General features: G+C 42.6%; 1 protein-coding gene across 2 annotated transcripts in view; it reads left to right on the top strand.

Moving 5' to 3' along the window:
- Positions 1-21876, top strand: part of GRIK1 (glutamate ionotropic receptor kainate type subunit 1) — a 121156-nt gene that overhangs the window by 58332 nt on the left and 40948 nt on the right. For both annotated transcript variants that reach the window (XM_051779498.1, XM_051779499.1), the window contains exons 2-5: positions 7638-7805; positions 10135-10392; positions 13418-13599; positions 20502-20555. In XM_051779498.1, the coding sequence (XP_051635458.1) occupies positions 7638-7805; positions 10135-10392; positions 13418-13599; positions 20502-20555 (662 nt within the window). The remainder of the gene's footprint in view (positions 1-7637; positions 7806-10134; positions 10393-13417; positions 13600-20501; positions 20556-21876) is intronic.

The following is a 21876-nucleotide window of genomic DNA, read 5'->3' on the forward strand; positions in this document are numbered from 1 at the left end:
TTATCCTGCTGGCAGCAAATTTCTTATAGCTTCAAGAAGCTTGTAATCTACAGAGACAGGGAGCAATTAAGTGCAGAGCTGGGGATAAGGGAGGCAGGATATCCAGGTGAGCATCAGAGAGGGATATTTGCCTGTCTGTGCCCACTGTCTTTTCTTTTAAATTTAGCTGGCTGAACAATGAGGGTACAAAGGGCAAGGACTGGTGCTTTGAGTTTTGTTTGAAGTGCCTCCTAAAAGGAGGAGCCCACAGACGGACAATGAGGGAAAATGAGTTACAGAGGGAAAATGATCCAGGATCTGGCAGAGGCAATGGAGTGGCAGTGACATTTGGCAGGTTATAGCACAGAGGAATAGAATCCAAGGCACCCTGGACAGGGACCAGACTGGGTGAATGCAAAGATGATGGATGCCAAGGTAAGGACAGGGGCTTGGAAAGGGTGGGAATAGACTGGAACAGAGCACAATGTATGGAAAGCTTCCAAATCAGCTTTTGAACAGATTGAAGAGGGAATGATGGTAGGGAAGTCGCTCTCAGCTCCACTGTCTGTAAAATGAGGGTGATAATAGCTGCCTAACTCAGAGGTCCCTGGAGCAGGGCTGAATTCAGCCGTGCACAGAATGGTAATGTGTTCAGTTTGTGTTCTGAGAGCCAAATGCAACCCCCATGCCCCTAATTCCACAGAAACCTAGGGGAGCAGACCCACTTCTGTTGGCATTTGGAAATGCAAATTACAGTTACTGTTTGTTATAGGATTGGGATTGTTATGATTCTTCCCGAGAAACTTTTAATACACATGCACATAATGGAGTAGTTTACAGGCCATGTATAAATTAGAGGTAATAGCCAATTTCTGGACTAATACTACACAGTCAGAGCTAACTTTTCAAAGACAGATACTGCTCAAGTGTAAGTACTAACTCATGTAATTGTTCTTTTCTGGTGAGATGAATGCCCAGCTTAGCTCTGTAGCGAGTGCACGTGTGCTGGCTCTCAGCTGGACACCTCGTGGCACAGGAGAACCTGCCCTTTGGCAAGAGATAAGGATGGAAAAATACGCTTGGGATGGGTTTCCAACAGCAAGTGCTTTCAGTCCAAGTGGAACTCTGTAAGTGGGCATTATCTGGAGAAAAGATCTTCCCCTTTTGCTCTGCCCGGCTCCTTTTTGAGCCTGCAACACCCTCCCAGCCCCACTGAGCTTCAAAAGCATGTGTGAGTCCTGACCCATCCTGGCAGTGGAGCAGTGGGAATCCATATTATATCAAAGAGAGCAAGGGGAAACTGTGTTAATGTGGCTTTATGAACCTCCTACGTTAACTTGGCAGCAGCAGCAGCTCCTCTTTCGGGAAGCCAGTGCCACAGAGCTGCTCAGTCACTGGGGTTTTACCTCTCCTTTCTCTGCAGTGACTGATGGGGGGGCTTTAAAGAGCTCCCAGGGACCTGCTGGGGTCCAGATGGTGCCTTGGAAAGGAGGGGAGGCTTCTCAGAGCACAAACCCCTCCAGGAAATAGGTGTTCAGATGTTTCTGGAAATCATTTGTGTTGCCTTCGGAAGCTGTGGGTGGCTCAAAGCTCTAGGGATGGATTGGGATCCAGCAGGCCCTGTGCTTCCACATCACTTATTCCTTGTGTCATCCTGTGCCACCAACACCTCCCCAGGTGCACAGCTGATACCCAGGCTATGAAACAGGGTGTCCTTTGAGCAAGGTAAGGAAACCTGGACATCAACCACGTAGAAACAGGATTTTATCATAAGCCGTAAAATCCCCCTTCTTCTGTGTTAAAGGAAAAAAACACTTGTGTCTTCATGAGGAAAATCTTAGTTACTAACTATATTTTTCCTCTACCATCCTTCTTAGTAGGGGTGTCTTAATATTTCAAATGTTTTTTACAGCATGCTTGCTTTCAAACAGCATTTTTTTTGAAGTGTAGAACCTGAATAAGAACACGAACAGCTTTCAGGTTATTTAGCACCTCCTGGTTCTCACTGGAATTTCTGTCAGAATATCAAAATGCTTGGTGTTAGTAGTACTATGGCTACTCCTGGAGCCATATGCATACATGAATAGCTGATCTGTTGTCTTTAAATTGCTGGTATTCTAGGCTGTAGGAAAGAGCTGGTGTGCTGGGACATGAAAATCTGGCAGCAAATAAAAATCCCACTGATATATCTTTTAAATCTCATTGTGGCTTAACTTATGGTCCTGGAATACTATATCTCATGTTCAGCAACACTTTTCTCTGTTTTAACAGTACAAGTAAATGACTTCCCTGCGCCACCAGCATTTTCCACTGTCAAAAAGTAGAGAGAATTGTGTTAGCAATAAAGAATACTAGTAAAACATATCTAGAGGACAGTTCAGCAGCAGCTGCTACACAGGGGAATCGTGGCACAAGAGGAAGGTTGGCTGCTGCTCCAGTGGGTGAGCATTGACATGGAGCTGCCATGGAGCTGCCTCAAACAGCTACCAGAGAGCTGGAGAGGCTTTTAACAAATTTGATTGGGAAATAGGATATTTATCCACCAAAACAACAAACAAAAAAATGTCCCAGAGCAAGATCTTCATCTGAAAAACAGCTGTTTTTCTGTAGTGTCCACTGAGTCTCAGGCTGGCTTAAGAGCAGGACACAATTTTGCTTTCTAGGTCTCCTCAGAAGGAATTATGGAGCACCGTGCTGGAAACACATGGCATTTCCCCACCTCTGTTTTGCAGGCTGTCAGTCCTGTCTTTCCCTATAAACCTGCCTCCATTTCATCTGCCTTTCTGTAGTGTTTTCATAGACAGTAACAAAAAAAACCACCCCAATGCAGTCAGACACTGTTCTAATGTTTGCTGTGGAGTAGGTAAGGAAAATATCTCCAAAGGCATGATGTAGTTTTTAAAAGTATTTTGAAAAGTTAACATTTTACTTTGAAAGCATCAAAGTGATAGCACTGAGTGAAATCACAGAAATTCCCTCAAGGCTACTCAGGCAGTTCTGTGTATATGCTGTTACAAAAAAGTACTTTACATCTGCTGTATTCCTGCTGAAAAATGGTAGTGAGATGCTTTGCATTGAGGGAACCTGCCCAAAGGAGCCTGAGGAGGCTGAGGTCCACAACTGCCATCAGAAAGGTCAGCAGTTTTTAACTGCTGCTGTTTATGACTGGTTTTAAAACAGGCATAGAGAATTTTCCCAGTAACAGGCTTTTGTGCTGTGCCTCATTTTGAAGTGAAACGCTGAGACCCAAGGGAAGGTGTGGAAATTGTTGAGCCATGACCCTTTCTAAAGCTCTCTCAGGCCTGGATGACCCCTTTAAATGGAAACATTTGCTGGCTCAGAAGGACCGGAGAAGCTTTTTCAGGGGATGTGCTACCGAGGTGTGCTTTTATATTTTTGATATTTTACTTGCTGTAGCAATATTGTGTCTTCAGAGGATGAGTGGAGCTGCTGCTCTGTCATATTTGTCAGTCAGCAGTCTCTGCTGGCTCAGCCCCCTTTTTGGCAGAGCAGCTTTAGCCAAGCAGTCCTTTCCTCTTACTTTCCACAGCTAAATCCCAGACAGGGGATACAGCTTTTTTTCCTTCATCCTCACAGACATCACTTGACAAAGTAAGTGCTGAATGTGAAAGGTCTCCTCTCACACTGGAATAGGATTATCAGTTGAGTGCACAGCACTACTGGGTTCTCCTACTGATGTGCTCACATATAGCTGGCAGAGAGTGCAATAGGATCAGGGAACCTACCTCTGGCATTGCTCCTCAGCTGGACCTGCTCAAAAAATTCCACTTTTCCCATGTATGTGCTACCTTGAAAGCCAGGGCCTGTTTTCGTGCTTAGCAATAACAGCTTCATTCCTGGAACATCATTTATATATTGAGTTAACATCGATTTTTTTCCCCCTTCCCTTGCAGAATGTTGTGGTTAATTTGTTTTTAAAATGTTGTACAGTAATTACTTTATTTAAATGAATCATCTGACAAATGGGTTCTTCATCAAACTTGTCACTTACTCTGCAGTTTTTCTTTTAACCTGGACCTTACAATAAATTCTGAGCTTGGCTGTCAGTCATCAGCAGAACAAGGGGAACAGAAACTACTTACTGAATTGCTAGATTTTATTAAGGATATGTGGGTGAAAATACTGCAGCATGGAACAGGCTGATTTTATCTGCTGGCTTGTTTGTGATGTAAATTGATAGACTAATTCAACTCTTTTTTACACACAGAAAAATCAAGCTCAAATAGGTACAGCCCAAGCTTTTCTAATGTAACTATGCCAAACTTCACCCACAGTAACCAAAAAATTATTTACTCCATAAACTCTCTCATGGGCTTTAGGGTTTTCCTTTGGGGTTTAATCAGGAGAACATTCAGTGAAGTAAAGATTTACTGAGTTGGGAGAATGACTTTTGTGGCCTCAGAACTTCCCCATCCTCGTGGGGAGGGGGAGCTTTTGGAGACTCTAAATGTTGCCTTCTGCAGCATCTCCAGTTCATCTGAACAGAGCTAGGAACCTCTTGGCTGTCTGTCCTGTTCTTACTCAGACCTATTCCAGGACCTGAAGGAGCTACAAGAAGGACGGAGAGGGACTTTTTACAAGGATCTGGAGTGACAGGGCAAGAGGGAATGGTTTCAGACTGACAGAGAGCAGATTTAATTCAGATATAGGAAGAAAGCCTTCCCTGGGAGGGTGGGAGGCCCTGGCACAGGCTGTCCCGAGAAGCTGTGGCTGCCCCATCCCTGGGAGTGTCCAAGGCCAGGTTGGATAATGCTTGGAGCAAACTGGGCTAGTGGAAGGTGTCCCTGCCCATGTCCAGGGCATTAACACCAGATGATTTTTAAGGTCTCCTCCAACCCAAATCATTCTGGGATTCCATGTTCTATCCAGAGTATCTCACCAGCAAACTAAAGCCTGTAGTCAGAGTTCCCTGTAAGAGTTTTCCTGCTGCATTAGCGTGTACAAAAGGAACATGGAAAATCTGTTGCAGGGGTCCCAATTCCATGATTACACAACTGACTTCCAGAAAAAACTACTGGAATACATTTGAAGTGTGCATAATGCATAATTTGGATTAGTTTGCTTAGAAAACACATCCACACAAAACTTTCCCTCTTTTCATCACTCCTCCTTTCCCTCCCCTCCTTCCCTCTGCCCAGGGAGCTTTTACTTGTTTTCAAAGGGGACCAAGCAAAAATTCTGCAAAATTCTGCTAATGAAGTATAAATAGTTCATGGTTATACACCAATTAAAATTAATCTTCATTTAATAGGCAATTGATTAGAGGACTGGAAATAGTTCTAGCCCTAGAATGAGAAAGTTCTTGTGTACATACAGGTGTGAAGGTTGCCTCAAGGGTGGTTGGATGAAGGAGTTTTAATTAATTTTTTAAATAAGTAGAAAGTGATACAATACACAGTAATAATTTCCAGGATGGAGGACATTTTGTGCCAAGATCAAATGTCAAAAGACTCATCCTATTGGAAGTGGGGAGAGATTGTGGTTCCCCTGTCTTACTTCATAGTTATCTCAGGCTATTCCTTACATCCAGTGACATCCACCCTGCCTTATGGAACAATGCTCTGCTAATTCCTGTAGGGGTTCAAGGAAAACCCAGCACTTGGACCTTTCTGGCCCAAGACCAAGCTGGCATTATAGCTGACTGAAAATAACCATCTTCCTCAGGTGAAAACAGGGAAAGAGAATTGTATTTAACCAATAAACTTGTTGGTATCATCACTGGTATCATCACAGGCTTTAGATTTTTTTTTTCCCTTCAGGTGATCTGGAGCTTGAAGCTCTGTAAAATCCTGCTGTCTTTTAGCATTCTACTTGATGTTTTATGTTTGGTTCCAAAACCTGCCCTTAAATTTTTTCCAGCTCTTTCTGTGTGTCACAGTCTCTTGTAACCACTTGCATGTTTTATGAGGGAGAGGGGAAAAAAAACAGAGAGTCTTTCAGGTTTTAATACATCTATATAGTAAATGAGAAATCCATATAGTGAAGAACAAGAAAATTGCTTAAGTTGGCAAATTGCTGAAGTCACGTTAAGGCGTTGCTATATATGGGTCCAAGAGATAATACAACACTCTGTATTCAAGAGTAGCTGGGGACTGCATTGCCAGCTTGGGTCTGATAGCCTCCAGTGCTTTCATTGTTGGGTTAACATTCCAAACAGGCTTTAATTCCACTGTTTCTGCTTGTCAGCTAATGGCTGCACTATTCCTATATCGGCAACACCAAAACTGAAAGAGATTGCAGCTCACAGGCTGAATGCATTCAGATGCTCAGAAAATAGAGAGAGATATCTGGGCCTCAAATTTCACATGGGGAAGTGTGGAAATATGTAAGTGAGAAATCCAAGGTATTCTCTAGTGACTTGCAGTAAATGAGTAAATTATACTTGCAAAATCAAGTAGTGAAGCTGGAGATTGCTGTTTAGAAGAGCTTTTTTTAAAAAAATTAGCTCTGTTCGTTATGCATTCATCAAATCCCAGTGCCCCTGGACAGTCAGGATATGGTGTTGGCATAATAAAGCCTCTAGAGGGAACAGACACCCCAGTCTAAGTGGGACAACCTGTTAACTTGAAACACAGCCACCTTCCCCATCTCAGAATTTGTGCCAGAGAAGTTCATTCTGAAATTCAGGTTGGTTATTTACAGCCCTCTTTTGGAAAGCTTGCTTCCAGGTTAAAAAACAGCCCTGACTCACCTCATTTTTTCTGAAAAAGGAGCCAGAAGTGTACAAAATTCCAGTTTGAATGGTAGGAAAAAAAGTTCTGGCAAACTGAAGAGCACTCAAAGAGCAGCTGCCCAGCTGGAATTGCACTGGGTGGGTCTGGACACCTCTTGATTCAAGTAGATCAAAACAGATGGTAGAAGAAGATTCCAGAGGAAGGATGGGAATCTGGGAGTGATTGTGCTGGGTCCAGCACTGTCCTTGCAAGGAGACAAACCAGAAGGCTCTGGTAGACACCTCACCACTGGAGATGTGACTCAGCACTTTGGCACGGAGGTGAATCCTCTGTGGGAGCAGCTTGGCCGTGTTCTGGATCACCAACTTCAGTTCATTCAGCAATGAGCTTGGAAAAAGTAAAAATAGTCCCCTGTCCCTGAGGAATGAGGAATGACCAGTGACATTGCCTAAGGTTAAAAAAACCCAGAGCCCTGCTACAACACAGACCTCAAGGGGAAACTTTCACTCCATTTCCTCTCAAGCTCCTCAATCCCTTCTGAGTGTGGATCTTGCACTGCCAGGATTTGCAACACTTCAGAAAACATCTCCAACACATCCAAACTTCATCTCCAAATATAGAGCAGGTTGGAGCAGGGGGGACAAGACCTGTGAATATCAGTGCTTTCATTAGATAGAAGTTTTCACAAGGATTTAAAAGTTTTTCTTTGAAAAACCTGAATAACAAATACACCTCATTTTTCCCAGATGTTTGTCTAAGCAAAATTCATGATATTGGGTTAACCTGCAGTGCCTCTGGAGATAAAAACTGATAATCCAATGTGCTTTTGCTGTAGTGCTTTGAACAGTGATTTGGTTTTCCTTTATAAACACTCAGAAATTATCGCTCATAATTTATTTCTCTCTTTTCATGTACAGCGATGCAGAGGTGAATAATCCTTCTCATTTGTCTCTGTTTCAACAGGAGGGATATTCGAAACTGTGGAAAATGAACCTGTTAATATTGAAGAATTGGCTTTCAAGTTTGCTGTCACCAACATTAATAGAAACAGAACACTGATGCCTAATACCACATTAACCTATGACATCCAGAGAATTAACCTCTTTGATAGTTTTGAAGCCTCAAGAAGAGGTAATTATCTCAATTACTGTGTCAATAGCATACATGTTTTGTACTGTACACCTTTCCAGCCTGATCTCCTTTTCTGCTCTGATTGTATCATGTATATGAACAGCAACATAAAATTAATGTTTTAAAGATATTTGAGCTCAGAATCAAGCTGGGCTTGGACTTGACACTAGTTTCTGAATAACCTCCTCCATCCTGTCTGCATGCTAAGAGCCCCAGATGGAAGGTGGCAAGTCCAACCCATTTTTCTTTCCAAAACATATATTTGCCACCTGGAATTCTGCAGAAAAATGATCCTGGGCTCACAGGAAGCACAGTGGGATGCCACAACCCATAATTAGCACAGATAGCCATCATTCCTAACAAATTATTTCTATTCCGCTTTAAAGACCAGAGGCCAATAGTCTCCCTGTCCTGAAATATTAACACTCAGTGGCTTAGAGACAGAAGTTTCTCTGTTAAGAACATTCTTTTTTAATTATCCAATATATGCTGGAACTATATGCTATCAAAACTGAAGTGTGCTGGGTTTATAATCCATTTAATCCAGACTGATATAGGATCAGTATCAGTAGGAATCTCTTCTCTTGTGACTGTTCTCAGAATACCTTCTCCATTTAAAATGGAGTAAGGAGTTCATTAGAAATATTTTTGTCAATCTGCATGCAAGAAACTCGTGCAGACAGTAGTGATTCCTTCTCATCATGAATTATTGATGGTATTTATGCAATTTGCATATTAAAACCTGTGATCCTTTAGAAAGGCTTCTGAATTAGACCTGGAAAGCCTGTGCATTTTATGCTGCCTGTAAAACACTCGTTTGTAGACTGAAAACAGAAAATAATTGATTTTCTGTCATATTCTATTACAATCAGAGAGCTAAATACGAATTTAAAAAATCTCAGCTCATTGTGGATGTTTGTGTACTTAATATTTCACTCAATCACAGTAATTTCCCACTGAGAGCACCCTTACAAAAGGACAACATTGCAACTCAGTGCGGGGCTTTGTCCCAGTCCATAAACCTTATTAAAAACATCTGCAGTAAATGCTACTAATGGGCAAAAATAGCTAATAGTACTTCATCTTCTGTCTGACAACCTGAAAAAACATCGGAGAGAAAGGAAAATTACCTCCAGGAGGGGTTCTCTGGGCTGAGATATGGGCACAAGGAGAAAGAAAGCTTTGTTGATGTCAGTATTTGACTGATTTGGAGAGGTATAAAAATGTCAGTGTGTGTTGGTTCTTTATTTCCCATGTTGTTACTGAGGGCTTTAGGCTTTACTGCCTGTTTTGTACACACAGATTATGGAGCTCAGTGAATCATGGTGCCCTTTACTGTTTATGTTCCTTCAGTAGCCTGAAATTAAAGCAACACACAGAGGTAGAAACTTGCCAGTCGGAGAGGGAATCCACAGAGTGTCTGTTGTGACTCCCTGAACATATTTCCTGACATGCTGCCATGAAACTTAATTCATGTGATGTTCCTCTGGCAAGCCTGTAGCCTGGAAGATCCTGGTTTCTCCAGGATATGGCCATTCTGAGAAAGGCGAATTAGAAATCAAAATTAGAAATTCAGAAATTAAAATGCTATCTGAAGGCCATAAGCAGGGAAGTTGTTTGAGTTTTGATTTGTAGCGAGTAAGTTTTAGGATATAATAATAATAATAATAATAATAATAATAATAATAATAATAATAATAATAATAATCAGTAAAGCTGTTTTCAGAACCACAGAATCGTTTTGGTTGGAAAAGTCCTCCCAGCCCATCAAGTCCCCCCTGTGCCTGATCCCCACTTTGTCCCCCAGTCCAGAGCACTGAGTGCCACGGCCAGGCCTTCCTTGGATACCTCCAGGGATGGGGACTCCATCACCTGCCTGGGCAGTCCTTTCCAATGTTTAAAACCCCTTTCCATGACGGAATTAGTCCTGATGTCCAACCTGAACCTGAACCTCCTCTGGTGCAGAATCAGGACCTCCTCTGGTCCTGATTCTTCTCCTCCTGTCCCTTGTTCCCTGGGAGCAGAGCCCGACTCCCCCTGGTTCCCCCCTCCTGTCAGGCAGTTCCAGAGCCAGAAGGTCCTCCCTGAGCCTCCTTTTCTCCAGGTTGAGCCCCCCCAGCTCCCTCAGCCGCTCCTCTAAATAACCTCACCCTCTAAATAACCTCTAAATGCTTTAGGAACCATTCTCGGTGGGTCTGGGAGCCACACAGTGACCCGCTCTCACTGTGAAATGGTGGGGATGGGTGGAGGATAAAAGATCTCAGTAAGCATCACACAAGTTCCTTGTTCTTGCCAACCAAGCCCTCCTGTGCCCCTGCTCTGCCCTCAGCGTGTGACCAGCTGGCTCTGGGGGTGGCGGCCCTGTTCGGGCCCTCCCACAGCTCCTCCGTCAGCGCCGTGCAGTCCATCTGCAACGCCCTGGAGGTCCCGCACATCCAGACCCGGTGGAAGCACCCCACGGTGGACAACAAGGACGCGTTTTACATCAACCTCTACCCGGACTACACAGCCATCAGCAGGGCAGTCTTGGACCTCGTGCTCTACTACAACTGGAAGATAGTGACAGTGGTGTATGAAGACAGCACAGGTTGGTGCGCTGCAGGTCATGGGCTTCTATTTAAGTACATACATGGAATTCTGTGGGAGAGAGTGCCTGTGATAGTTCAGTTTGTCAGAATACAGAGGAAAAACCTGTGAGGTGCAGCTGTCTTGCTGCTGCTGTGGATTTTGGAAAGTTGTTCACTCCACCAGACTTTAAGGCGTCAGCAGGAGGCAGCCCCTGCATTCTGAATATTCAATCCCATTTTGCTTCCTATTTGTGGAACTGATAACACAGCTTCAAGCTGATCACACGATCCCAGAATTCCAGAATAGCTGGGGTTGGAAGGGACCTCTGGAGATCACCCAGTCCAACCCCCCTGCCAAGGCAGGGTCACCTGGAGCAGGTGACACAGGAACTCATCCAGGTGGGTTTGGAATGTTTCCAGACAGGGAGACTCCACACCCTCCCCTGGCAGCTGTTCCTGTGCTCTGCCACCCTCCATGGAAAGAAGTTCTTCCTCATGGTGAGGTGGAACTTGTGTTTCAGTTTATGGCCATTGCTCCTTGTCCTGTCACTGGCACCACTGAAGAGCCTGGCACCATCCTCTGACAGCCCTTGGAGATATTTGTGTGGGCTGATGAGATCCCCTCTCAGTCTTCTCTTCACCAGACTAAGCAGGCCCAGCTCCTGGAGTCTCTCCTCATAAGTAAGGTGCTCCAGACCCCTCATCATCTTCGTGGCCTCTGCTGGACATTCTGCAGTAGCTCCTACATAAATATCCCAGTCAAAACAGGAACAAGGACAGGCCTTTTTCAGCCCACCCCATTACCAAATTAGCATTCCAAAACACTAAGTGCTGTGTACGTGTTCAGTTACAAAAATGACTGATATTAAAGAGACTTCATTTGCAGATGTATTTACAAAGTAAATTAGTCATCAATCATCTTATTAACTCAGAGTTAGGAAAGTAAACAGGTCAGCTTTGATCAATATAAATAGTCTTTGGATTTTGGGTTAGAGTGATGCCACTTAAGCTCTTTTTATTTCTCATTGTTACACTACAAGAAGGAAAAACATATTAGCCTATTTTTTAATCTCAGAGACTACCGTAGGCCAAGAAAGTTAATGAAGGTTTCCATCCTTACTGCTTTTGCTTCAAAGCCCTAAACTGAACCTTTCCTCTCAATGGTGAGTGCCCCAAGCACTGCACTTACCCAGACCTTCCTCACTCCCACCTGGAGCCAGTCTGAGCACTTCACATTTAAAATCTGTCCCAAATCAATGCTTGGTGGTATCATATCCAAGGGTTTGGATTTGCTGAGCAGGAGGAAGAGGAAGGTTGTTCCCCTGTGCTGTTAATTATCTGGCAGTCAGCTAATTCAGGCTTTTGCTTTGTCCTCCAGAAAAATAACTGCACTTCTCTTCACTGCCACTTTGATTCCTTCAGTACACCATTCCTGGGCTTTATCTTCATGTGGCAGTGGGAAGGGCTGGGAAGTGCAAGGTCCAAGTCTGATGTGACCAAGGTAGATATTTTAAGGCACGCAGTAATTTCTTTCCCCTAAAAGAAGGTAGAGGTGGGTTGGCAAATCCTTTTCTTTTGCCCTTCACCACTCTTGCACATAAGTACTTTTAGCTGCTGGAAAGAGAAACAACAGTACTCAGTCTGAGGCTGTGGATAAGAGGCAAATTTCTGGACTCTTCCCCCCAAATCTCAGCTTTCCCTCTTGGAGCTGCCATTGATTATAGTGGCCAAGACACTGCAGCTGAACCCTTGGTACAACCAAGCTGCAGCTTTACAGCCAGATTTCACCAACTCCCCTCCTTGTTAGTCAATGTTGGAAGCATGTGCCCCATTCTCATAATAATGAGCTCACGTTGCTCCATAGTCCCCCAGCCTGGCTCCCGGCCAGGCTCCGATCCCCCAGCAGCAATTTACATTTGAATGCTCATAATGCTTAATATTCTATATTGATTGTTGATACTTGAAAACCTGCAAAGAACAGGCCCAGCATTGCAGGCAGAGGGAAAGATTAGTTTTTTCTAAGCACTCTGCCAGTACTCAGTGAAAGCCAACAGTCCTCAGCGCAGCGAACCCTCAGTAACCCCAGAAGAAACAGGGATGTTTTGTCTTGCCTTATCCATACCACTGGACCTATTCAACCCAGGACAAATACACCCACTCCCAGCAGGAGAGCCAAGGGTTTTTTCATTTTAATAATTTGTTTGATTTTTGTTCAAGAAGTGCTTCTTGCCTGTATTCCCCCCCTCTCTCTCTCCTCACACATATTTTTAAGGCAGCCTTTTTCTTTTGCTCGGCAGGAGATCACGGGGGTTTTTGTGGGTAAATTGCATTCATGGATAATGAGAAAGAGACTGTAATCACACACCTCAAAGAGCTCTTAACTGTCTTCCTTAGGTTTTGGAGGCAGTACAAATTATGTAGGAGTGCTGAATTAGCTGGTGGAATTGCACTGTGTTTAAACACTTGGACAAGTCTTCAACTGCTTGAGCTCCACTGACTTCAAATAAGGGAGGTAAACCTGTGCCAGCTGAAGAGAGAATCTAAGAAATCATGTTCTTTACAGATGTGTTTACAGATGTAAAGCTGGATCTCAAAATATTTTGGTCCTTTATAAGGTCTCACACTTCCTGAGTGACCTTACATTAGGCAGGAGAGTTGGAAGGAAGTTTCTTTACTTCTATATTCTTGTTGGTTGGTGTTGGAATAATAATTGGCTGCCAAGGAAGAAGCCTTATGTGCTTTTTGCAATGAACTATATAAATTTAAACATATTACAGTATGTTTTTATTGTATTACATCAATGCAAACACATCCTGTGGTCAAGCAGTTAGAAATACCTTTCAAAATATTCAGATGTGGAAGCCAAGTACAAACATGAAAATGAAAAGCTTTAATAATGTTAGTAGGAGGCTGGCAAATAGGGAGCTAACAATTATCCTTAGGGAATGTGAAATATGTTGGGAACTGGTAAGAGACCCTGTTTCAGTGGCAATCAATCCTCGTGGCACAGGAGGGTGAGTTGTATAATTGCCTATCGTTTTCCAGGTCTAATTCGCCTGCAGGAGCTCATCAAAGCCCCTTCCAGGTACAACATTAAAATCAAAATCCGCCAGCTGCCCTCTGGGAACAAGGATGCCAGGCCTTTGCTCAAGGAGATGAAGAAGGGCAAGGAATTCTATGTGATATTTGATTGCTCCCATGAAACGGCCGCAGAAATCCTCAAGCAGGTAACGGGAAGGGGGTGGCAAAGCACAGCAGGGATCTTGTATCCCAAAAGTTGTCAGCTTTCATTTGCTGGGATACACTAAAACTGAATGCACTCCCAGTTAGGCCAAAGGCAGGGACAGAAACTGTTGCAGCAGCCACAAGGCTTCCCAGAGCCATAAGGACAGGCAGCAGGAATGACATCCAAAGAGAAGCCCATCACTATCCCACAAAAGGAAGCGTGCATTTCGTTTTAATACTTCAGTCTCTGCTTGACTAGGAAGATCATTACATTTATTTTAGCTTGTCCTGGTTTAATCAATAGAGTTTTTATTTCTTTCCCACAAAAAAGAAAACAAACCTGGAAGGGCCCATCTTGGAGTGCTGAGCTGTCGCTTCTGTGGAGGTTTCAGGTCATTCTCATTGCTGACTACAGGAACAACAGGGCATTAACTCACTGCAGGCAAGCCTAAATCTGCATTCACATCCCTGTGTCCCACAAAGGTTCCTTTCTCCTTCCATCCCAGAATGTTTCACTGAAATATTTAAGCTATTCAGAGTAGCTTTCTGTGTCAAAGTTAGTAAGACAACTTAGTCTGTGGAGCCTAAAACCTTCCCCTCTAGGCTGGAGGATCTTGGTCCTGAGAATATGGACTTGCAGGATGATGTCCTAAATCAGATGCAACACAGAGCAGCACAAGTTCCTGTGAGCTTGTAGGGTAGATTTACTAGTGTAAGGAAGCTGGCCTGTACTAAATTTTAGGATTTTCTAAGTGCAAGTTATTTATTCAAGCTACAGCAGGGCCAGATGCAGGCAAGACGTCGGGAATGTGAGGGAAAAGCAAGGGGAGGTCAGGAGCTAGACAGGAGCTGCTCTCCCCTCACTTTGCTCCCTGCAGGGCTGTCCAAAAGCATTAAAACATGACAAGCTGCTCCAAAAGGAGATTTCTGGGGGAAGAGTTAAACACAACATGGATTTTCAAGTACCTGCAAGAAGAAAGTACAGATGTCTGGCAACACTGCAGGAGGCACAAAGCTTCAAATATGCCAAACAGAGTATGGAAAAAAACCCCAAAAAACAAAATCTGAGTGTCAAAGGAAGAGGAGGGAGTGTTAAAAGATGCACTTAAACAGGGCAAAGCAGCAGAAGGGTTTGTGTGGGATATGGATCAGGGAGACAGCTGACAGGCTGCAGACACAGATAATGCTCCGCAGTGCCTTAAAAACTCAGAGAAGGATGGGGAATGACAGTGTGGGAGAAAACAGGAGAATTAAGAGAGGTGCACCTGTGGATCAGAGCTGAGGGAAAGGAAACAACATAAATATAGGCTAGAAAGAAAGGGAAAATGGCTTTTCTATGAGACAGTTCTGTGGCTGAGTAAAGGTGGCGGCAGCAATAACTCAGGGATGGAGGCTCCTCACTGCCAAAGGCAGCTGTGAAATGTGCAGGGTGGAGGGCTCTGAATTCATGGGGGACCCACCTGATTGGAGGTTACATGAAGTGCCCTGGTTCACATTCTTTTCCCTGCACACACAAACCCCTGTAGAATTTTACCCTGAATGAAAGCAAGATGTGGAAGAGAAATTATGTTAAGAAAACTCGGTGATATTAGTAGAGAATATTTTTGACTTTGCAAATGATTCAATACATAAAAATTGGAAAAATACATATTGTTGTTAAATTATATAAGATTTCTAACAGGGGTAGGAATCAGAGTCACCTAAGCAACAATTGCTTGTCTTCCCTCTGTATTTAAATAAAGCAGATGTTTTGTAACCCACGCGAGCAGGGGCTGCTTGTGTGAGCGGTTGGGGGCACCAGGGCAAGGGATGGCCAAAAGCTCCTCCTGGGAGCAGAAGTGTTAGCACAGAATTAATTATGTGCTGAAAGAGTCATCCTAGGGAGCTCCCTGACCCAGCCACATGACTGGGCTGTGGAACCAGGGGAGGTGACTCCTCCACTTGCCTCCTTCAGCCTTTGGTTTACAGAACAGCTCAAAAGACAGATTTCCTTTCTTAAACAAGACCAACTTTTGCTTATTTATAGCTTCAGCTAAAACACCATTGAGCTTGTGCACAAGAGCAGGCAGAATCAATAACCTAATTGAAACAAAATACAAAGCCTGCACAGAGCTGAACAACCTATTCCCTAAACTCACACATTTCCCCTTCTCTCTGACATGCTGCACAGTCCCTGACCATCTTAATGAGGCCTGGCCTTCTCCTCACCCAGATCTGGAAGGAGCAAGAGGAAACTGGGATTATTAATTGCTGCCTTTTCCAATAGTCACTTTGAATTTTCTCTCTGTATTACTTCACAAGGGTCAGGGTCTGTTCCTCAGGGTTTTTCAAACCAGGCATCCCACACCAGCAGAGCTGATGAAAGAAGTTGCCCCAGGTCTGTCACTCCCATCATCTCCTTGAACACCTTGGCTGGTGGAGCTTTAAAGCTTGTGAAGACTGAAATATCATGTGACAAGGAGAGAGATCTAGCAGAGAATTAGAAGCCAGAAGCAGCAGCTGAGAGCAGCTGTGGTTTCTTGGGGTAAAACTGGGATTACCAAAGTGCCATTCAGGATATGCTTAAGCTCTGTAGGAACCTCCCTGTGTGACTTCAGCACTGACTGTCCTGCTCTGCTCCGAGGGTGCCCCACATATCTCTCCTTTCCAAGCTTAAACTAGATATATCTGAAAGAGTGTGAGATGATAAGGCACCCTCCAAACTTGCCTAAAACCAGCAGGACTGAGTCCCTTACACATGGAAGATGGACACACTTCCTTGTGGAAAAATTTGCTGGTTATGACATTTACCTGAAATATTTGGTGGACAGAAGTTTGGTGCTTTGTCTAGATTAGATAAGAAGTCCCTGAGTAAATTAAACCTAGCTGTTGCAAATTGCAATCTGTTTTACGCACAAATCTTCCAGTATATCCTGCACATGCTGTATTTAGTGTGATATTGCCTTTTTGTTCAAGGAACTCAGCTGAAGAGGTTAAGTTTTAATGGTTAACCTTCCGTCTGTTCTAACACACCAAGACTTGACATAGACTTTACTGCAGGAACAGAAATTATGTTCCTGCTAACCTTAAATTACCTACTCCTTTCTTCACACCTCTAAAATAAATTCTAGGAAGTGTGCTGTATGTTTAATCAGGGTTAGGACACCAGAGAGCATTCTGTAAAGATTTCTGTGTTCACTTCCACTATGTGACAGACAAGGAAAAAAAAAATTAATTAATTCAGTTCCTGCAGAAGTACGAAAACTAACTGTCACCATGGTGTGCTTTGCTGGTACAGTAATAAATGTGAGAATATAATAAATGTGAGAATATAAATCTTCAGCTTTGGGACACCTGGGAGGTGAGGAGGTAGAGGGGCTTTTATTCATTATGGTGCGTCTTGCTGATCTTAGAAAAGAGTGGTAGGACTAATTAATTGGGTAATGAAATGCATTCATTTAATGGCCACGGAATTAAATAATAGCATGAGTGAGGGAAATGCAGAGTGAAAGAAAGCAAAGCATTTGATGCAGTTCCCACCAATACCCTTCCCCACCATTCCAGTTCCATCCCCCCTTGAAGGAAGATTGACAATAGCTCTAAATAAGGCAGGGATTTTTTTACAAGTTGAATAAATCAAGTTGGAGCTGGGATATGATCCAAGCCAGGAACAGGGCACCCAAAAGAGATTTTCAGACATAAGAGAGAATATTTTTATCTAGCTTCTCTCAGCCTGTCATATATAATCTGACCATTGACACATTGCTGTTCATGACCCACAGCTAAAAGTAGAAGACAAGGCCCAGACTTCTGATCTGAAATGGGTGATTAGAGATGGAAGTCTCTTTATCTTTTATTGTTATTATTTATTGTCCAACCATATCTGAGTTTGGCTGAAGAACAAATTTTATACGGGGTAAAATGGGTAGGAGTCCTACAAGGAGAATATTTTAGGCTGATCTCACTAGTTTAGATTCATCTGAGTTCCACGGTAAGTAAAAGCTATTATTGTTTAAATGGGACATTTGTATTAGGTGCATAATTGGCTACAAAATTACAGGCAAAGTTATTTAAATAGGAATGTGTAATGAAATCTCATTCCAGTTTCCTGTGGGCAGCTATAAATACACATATGCTGCCTTGCCTTCCCTCTTCTGGGCTGCTGGGCCCATTTTCTCTGGTGGGGAGGTCACTTGCTCTGTGGGAAGTGCCCGTGCAGCTGCTTTGCAAGGGGCTTCAGAGATGTCCCAACCTGAAATCCATCTTTGCTCCTAACTGGCTTTTCTTACTATGTCACTCCTGGGAGTTCAGAAGTGCTTTCCCTGGATCTGCTGTGTTGCAAACACACAGCAGAAGAGGAGCCCTCAAAACTCTCCTATTTACACTAACAGGAGCATCCAAGTAATTAAGGCTTGGGAGTAACTAATGTTTGGGGACGTCCAGCATTACTCTCAGCATCCCTCTTGCTTTTGCTTTAACTTGTTTTCATCTCCTGAGCACTAAATAGTTGTTCTTTGGGAATTTTATTTAGTGACCATATTGCCCTTAAGTGTACATAAATTATTGCTGAAAGTCTTTCTGATTCATGAATAAAAAGCACCCTATTTAGGTCAATCTGTACAGATCTAACTCAGATATCACAGGCATGTCTAAGTGCTAAATAACTGTTAACTAATTATCATCCTTAATGGCTGATACTGGGGAGGACAAGCAGTTAAGCCTGTTCTTGTGCCCAAGGCAGAGCTCAGTGGCAGGTCAGGGACAGATCCAACATCAACTCTTACTCCTTGAGCAGACAAGGACATTATTAAGGTGTGTGTGCCACTTACCCTTCCAGCTGTCTGTATCTTCAGATCTTAATTGAGTCACTGTTAATAGAGAAAATACAAAAGTGACATGTTGATTAAGCTTTCCTGGGCTGCTGCAACACTTCATTTGGAAGAATTTCAACGAGCATCTTTCCTGGAGCTTTTGGGTGCAGTGTCCTTGGCAATTCCTTCCAGCAATTGCCACTGGGAACCTGTGTCTTGATTAGAGCAGGTGAATCTCACTTTTTCCATGAAGTTGCCTTGAGCTTTCAGGGAGTTTGTTTCTATTTGTTTGGGAATTTTGTTTGTTTGTGGGGGCTTTGTGAAGTTTTGTTGGTTTGGTTTGGTTTTCTGTTTTGTTTAAAAGGACAGTCCTGTAGCACGACTTTTGAAATCATTATTATTCCCAGCTGTGTGTGTGTCCTGCCAGCTCTGTTTATAGGGCATTACTTGGCAATCAATATTCTCATAAAAAGTGCTCATCAAAGATGTGTTCAGGAGGTGAACACTCCTCTCAGGCTACAACCCTTGCATTTGAGAGGAAAGCAGCAGCTGGGCTCCCTTGGATCAAGTAGCAGTGCTTCCCAAACATCCAGGCCACACACTTTCCAATCATTGCAGTAAATGCATGTCTGCTTAACGTCAGTTTGTATTTTAAGGCACTCTGTGGAGTAGCATTGTCCTGCTTTTCCATTGTTTTGCTATTGCTATGCAGGCAGACTGTTTATACCTTCTGGTAACAGAAGTGCAATGGCTTGTCAGCTCTCCTGTTTCAAGGTGGAATCAAAGCTGGGAGGAATCAACAATTGAAATCTGAGCATTTTTATCCTCCCATTTACACTGATTAGTAAGAACTTGCCTTCATACTAATGCACCACCATGGACCAACTGCAAACCAAATAAATTTAGGCCTAAGAGAGGATCACCTGGGCTCAGACTACGTTTGTTTAACCCGGCAGCTGTTCTATGCCCCGTATGAAGCAATTGGGCTATTTCAATATGGTTTCAGCTCAAAGATCATAAAAATCCCATCCAATTGGCACCTCCTTCCCACAGACACAGAAATCCAATGGCTCCAGGGAGTGGAACTGAGTCCAGCCAGGTCAGCTGGGAAGCACAGCACACAGAAGTTTCTGTGGATGCTCCCACATTTCGTTATCTGTGAGTAAATAGGGCAGGAACATCCGCCCCCAGGGTTGCTACATTGCTCCTTTCTACAGATGATAACTCTAAGAAACAGAATAGAAGAAGATTAATAAAATAAGAAATAAAAAAGGCAATTTTGATGTGTAAATTCAGTGGAGCATTTCAATAAAATACTTGCCTTCTGGCTTGACTTTTAGTGGCTGAAAATGGATTGGTTGTTTGAGATGAACACAGAGCTGTTTTTATTATCTACTGCAGCTTAGAAAGTTTGGGTTCTTTCTTTCTTCCTTTTTCTTTTCTTTTTTTTTTTTTTTAATTTTGTTTTTTAATGTGAGGAAATGCCATACACAATCACTCAACTGATTTTTGGAGGCTTTTGCCATGAAAGAGAATTTTGGTGAGCCAAATCACACTATTTTCCCCTGTCTTTCAAACAGCTATTCAGGTACTGCTAAAAATGTCCTAAAATAGTATTAATAGCAATTACTTATATTACAGTGATCAAGACTGAATAAGAGTTAACCTTTGTCTGTGTTACTGTCATGATAACGAATTCCTCAGTAGTTTCCCAGCTCATAATTCCTCCCTCTCTTCACAAAATCCCAGAATACAAAACCTGCACCTAAGCACTTTTCCTTACAAATTGTGTTGTCTGCTAGTAAATTCCTTTTTAACACTTCTGAACTGCAGACTAAAGAATTTCACTTTTAAAAAATCAGCTTCTCGTTATCTCTAGTAATTTTTCTTGTCCTAGAAGCTTTGCAATCTTTAATCTCTTTCCTGAGCAGAGGTGATAAAAACACAATTTAAATACAACACGATATTTTTTGGCTCCTGAAGAAAAATATAGGGTTTGTTGTAATCAAGTTTTCCTGACCTGGGATGTGTTGTTCCAGATTAACTCTTACTTTTCAAAAGGCAGTGGAATATTTCAGAGTAAAGTACATTCACCTTTCAATCTCTTCCAACAGATCCTCTCCATGGGAATGATGACAGAATACTACCACTACTTTTTTACAACACTGGTAAGAAACACTAAAGATTTGGGGGTTAATTTTCCCTGTTGCAGAAAAGACAACTAAAAATTCCCCCTTTTTCTCGGAGCTCTTTGTTGCCATTATTCAAGGAAATTCCTGGAGAACGAGTTCTAACACTTCTTATTAATATCAGGACCCACAATTTTGTTTGGCCATATCTGTGGGGCTGGTTAACACTTTAATACAGTGAAAATTAATTGTAGTATTGGGATTAAGGAGGAACCATCAGTACAGGTGGATCAGAGTGAAATGAAATAACGAATCAATGGCTTTGCAATGGAGCTGAGGTCATCAATAAAATGTTTAATTTGCTTATCGAAACACAAAATCACAAATATATAAAATCACTCAGGAATTTTCAAGTAAAAGTAAACCTGTAAATCTATAAATACTTATTTCAGCACATTTTCCCTATATTTTGACTTACATACTACATATAAATATAACTCAATTTATGCTTAAGGTTCACTTGCATTGTAGACTAGAGAGACAGCAAAGAACTGATATTGTTTGAACAGTCCTAGAGGGCTGGATTATATCAGCCTATATAATCCTCTGTTTATTCTTTATTTCCTTTCCAAATAAAATTTTATGTGGAAGTGAAAAAAAGTTTTGAATCCAACAGTCAGTCTATTAGTCAGAAGAGATGCTCTGGCTGTTGGGAACTCGAAGTAGTTTTCTTTGAGGCCATTTTAGCACCAAGGAAAATGTGAAAATTTAGGATTTACTGTGGAACTTAAAATTTTATACAATAAACAATACAGGAATCTACCATAAAATAGTAACCACCAACAACAATATGTAGAAGATAGTACAGAGCACATATCAGAACAAGCACTAAGCAGTGCTGGTGGTATCTCCTCCTGTAAATGGTTTGTTTTGATGGCTGATATATCCATCAGACATCCTGGCAGCAAGTCACCAAGGCAGGAGAAAAATGGGATTCATAATTAGCAAAAGTGTATTGCTCTCGACATCTCTTGGAATTTTCCTTCCCCGAGCTGAGAAATAAGCTTGACATTGGCCAGCTAATTCCTCATGTTGGGTTGTCAGAGCTATAAGTCAGAATTAGATGGTGCTGCGCAGGTTGGTTGAAATACGGTGTTGTTTGGGGGAGCTGATTTTTTTCCTTCCAAAAAGCAGATGTGTGGTTTGTCATCCATTTTCACACAGCTTTGGTTTAGTCAGGCTTAAAACTGAAGTGGTCATGAGTAGACTTTGAGGGTGTTCACAGGGGAAAAAGAAACATATTTGGGCTTTAGATTGAAAATCAAACACAAATTGGGCCTAGTGGTGCTATCTTGCTTTA

The sequence above is a fragment of the Manacus candei genome, unplaced genomic scaffold (genome assembly GCF_025592945.1).
Source record: "Manacus candei isolate 608988 ecotype Guabito, Panama unplaced genomic scaffold, ASM2559294v1 h1tg000014l, whole genome shotgun sequence".
In the NCBI taxonomy this organism is placed as follows: domain Eukaryota; kingdom Metazoa; phylum Chordata; class Aves; order Passeriformes; family Pipridae; genus Manacus; species Manacus candei.